This window comes from Phanerochaete carnosa (assembly GCF_000300595.1).
Source record: "Phanerochaete carnosa HHB-10118-sp unplaced genomic scaffold PHACAscaffold_408, whole genome shotgun sequence".
NCBI lineage: Eukaryota > Fungi > Basidiomycota > Agaricomycetes > Polyporales > Phanerochaetaceae > Phanerochaete > Phanerochaete carnosa.
The window spans coordinates 1-2616 of record NW_006768035.1 but is presented as its reverse complement, the minus strand read 5'-3'; the positions used below and the strand labels follow the sequence as shown (position 1 = coordinate 2616).

The following is a 2616-nucleotide window of genomic DNA, read 5'->3' as shown; positions in this document are numbered from 1 at the left end:
TTCGGCTATGTCTCAGAATGCATTTACAGGAGCCGTAAATGCGAAGAAATCTTGTAATTATAGCCAGATATGGATGTAATGTGCTGGCGGAGAACATGTTGAGGGAGGACTGAGACCAGCACAGGGCCCCTCGTCTTTGTGGCGTCCGGCACAAGCCGAGTGATAGATATCGCAGACGCTGGGGACAGGATTACTTCCTTGAGTCACAGCTACCATCTCTGAACCCCTTGTGATAATGGTTTCACGTATTTTATCCGTCCTTGCGGGCTCACTCAATATTTACCTCCACACAGGAGATAACCAAGTGCAACAAACCTCGTAGTATCGACGTATTTTTTTTGCGGTTTAAATTCTGAGAGACGAATGCATAGGAGGTGTTGCGGCGAGACAGTTCGGCCGTGGACTAGTGTTGATAATATAGGATATATACCAGGTCATGCTATTTATTTAGCGGTCATGTCGTACAACTTCGAAGTGACGTGTAACTCAAGGATAGCAAGTATAACAAGAGATTGCAATGTCTCGCGCTGATCGCCAATAGAGACTGTTGGTACTAAGAACATATTTTACGATCATTCGTTGTATCCTATTCAGGAACAGGAGCTCAAGAGAAAGATCAATTTGACCTACCCCTCAAGCTCAATATGATAGAAAGGATCAGACAGGCCACAAACTTGGTCACGTTTCCTTGGACAAGGGACCAAGTTCACTGCTACTGACCGAACAACTTCACCAGAATTTCTCTGCTACACTCTCCAGCTCTCTTAGTCCCAGGTGTACGGATGAAATGATTCAAGTAAATCGCTTGCTCCGGTTATTGCTGCTGAGTGTAGCTCGAGCACAGATAGATCATCGATGTCGGGCAGCTTGTATTCCATGAAATTCAACAAAGACTGGCGAAGCTTGTCGCGCTGGCTCAGTAGTCAGTACACAGAAAAGCACTTGAAGAAGGAATACATACAATGTTGCCGTCCAGATAGTGCCATGGAGATGTAGAAGTGATGGTATCCAAGCCAGAGATAACAGACTTTCCTATCTCTGTCATGAAAGCCCGTAACGCCGTTAATGACTATTGCGCGTTAGTCGCTAGTGCATCAAACAGTGGAGAGGGACTTACTCGAAGCAGGATGTCCTCGTCCCCTCTGCTACCTCTGATGTGCAATATGAGGTGATCCAGTACGACCGCTTTCTGCGAGTCGGAAGTGTGAAGCGAAAGAGACGCTGTACGAGCTCTTGCAGAAATGCTCCCCGGAACAATGTCAAGTTCGCAGAGCACTGAAAGTAGCTTCATACTGGGAAACTGCAGCGAGGCTTGCTTGGCGACGTCGACGAGAAAGTTCACCTCGTCTATGTGGTCCTGACAGAAACGTGACGTCTGACAAAAACGCAGCATCGGACATTCCGCGACCACTTCCCCTGAAGGAACCAAGAGAGCACATTCCATGTCGTCTTCCAGCTCTACAAGTTCCTTACAGAGACAGATCGCCAAGTCGGCTTTGCGCTGCGCTATGTACAAGGCAGCGTAAGCGTGGGCAAGTGGGGACGGCGCAAGCTCGTCTAGCGCCTCCCGCCATGTGCCCGATTCAACAGTAGTGCGACCCAGTGAGCGGATCTGTTCGATCCTGGTCCATGGACGTACAGACAGGCTGAACACTTGTCAAAATTTGAACTCCTTGGATTTGATGGGTGCTTACCTGCTGAGGTGGGAATTATGAACAGCGGGTATGGATAGTACAATTGCGGTGAATGACAGTGTCGCTTCTCTGACCCAGTAGTTGACCTCCAGAAGAGGCACTACTGGATTCTGCTGTTTGAACGAAATTTCATCCTTCGGGTGATCAATCAGCTCATGTGCAATCTTCAAGAGCTGATATGCACGCTTACCCAGCCATCTTCGGAGTAGAGGGGCGCAGCCAGAGACTGCTCTACGTACTCCTCAACAAATGTCTCAATGGCGATGCGAATTATCATGTTGACAATCTCAGCTGGTAGCTCTGGAAATGGTTCCTTCGCTGCAATGTGAGTGGGATAATTTGGTCTCTCATACTATCACGTACCAGAGTGAGTATCGACAAACCACTCGTTGTTCCAGCTTCACTGAACGCCATTTCACGCCCTTCGCAACGCGTGTGCAATACCGTGACGAGTATTCCGGCTGCGGAAGGCCTGAGCCTACGATTAAAAACCCGCCGCGCTGAGCGTGGAGTTGTCACTGGGGGAGATCTATGGAGCAGAAGTGATGTATACTCACTGGTCACTACGGCTCTGACCCCGTAAATTGGAAGGCATCGCACGTCCGAGATGACGTTATGGCAAAATAGCCAGCGGAGGGACGGTAGATTTTTGCACTCTCCTAGTACATACAAGCTGCCAAGGGAAATCAGTAGACGACTAGCATGATAACAAAGCACACACTCACGCAGCTGCCAATACTACGCCTGTTAAGTAGTCCAAAGCGATCGATGCGGCGGCTGCATTCTGAATGGTCGCCACCATCTTCCAAGTCCCGAAGCAAATGGTGGAAGTGAGGACAATAGTCCTGTACCACGTCACAGCCGGCGAACTATGTTCATGTCTCGAAGTAACGGGTGGAGGCAGTTGAGTCTCGGCGAGGGG

The 2616-nt window shown here is 49.2% G+C and overlaps 1 protein-coding gene across 1 annotated transcript; it reads right to left on the bottom strand.

Moving 5' to 3' along the window:
- Nucleotides 1-420: 420 nt before the first annotated feature.
- On the bottom strand, nucleotides 421-2616 carry PHACADRAFT_266251 (uncharacterized protein; the record flags this gene model as incomplete). Its single annotated transcript, XM_007402769.1, has 7 exons — nucleotides 421-911; nucleotides 962-1069; nucleotides 1118-1646; nucleotides 1695-1828; nucleotides 1885-2007; nucleotides 2058-2367; nucleotides 2420-2616. Coding segments are annotated over 7 exons (1548 nt in total), but the record flags the coding sequence as incomplete, so codon positions are not given.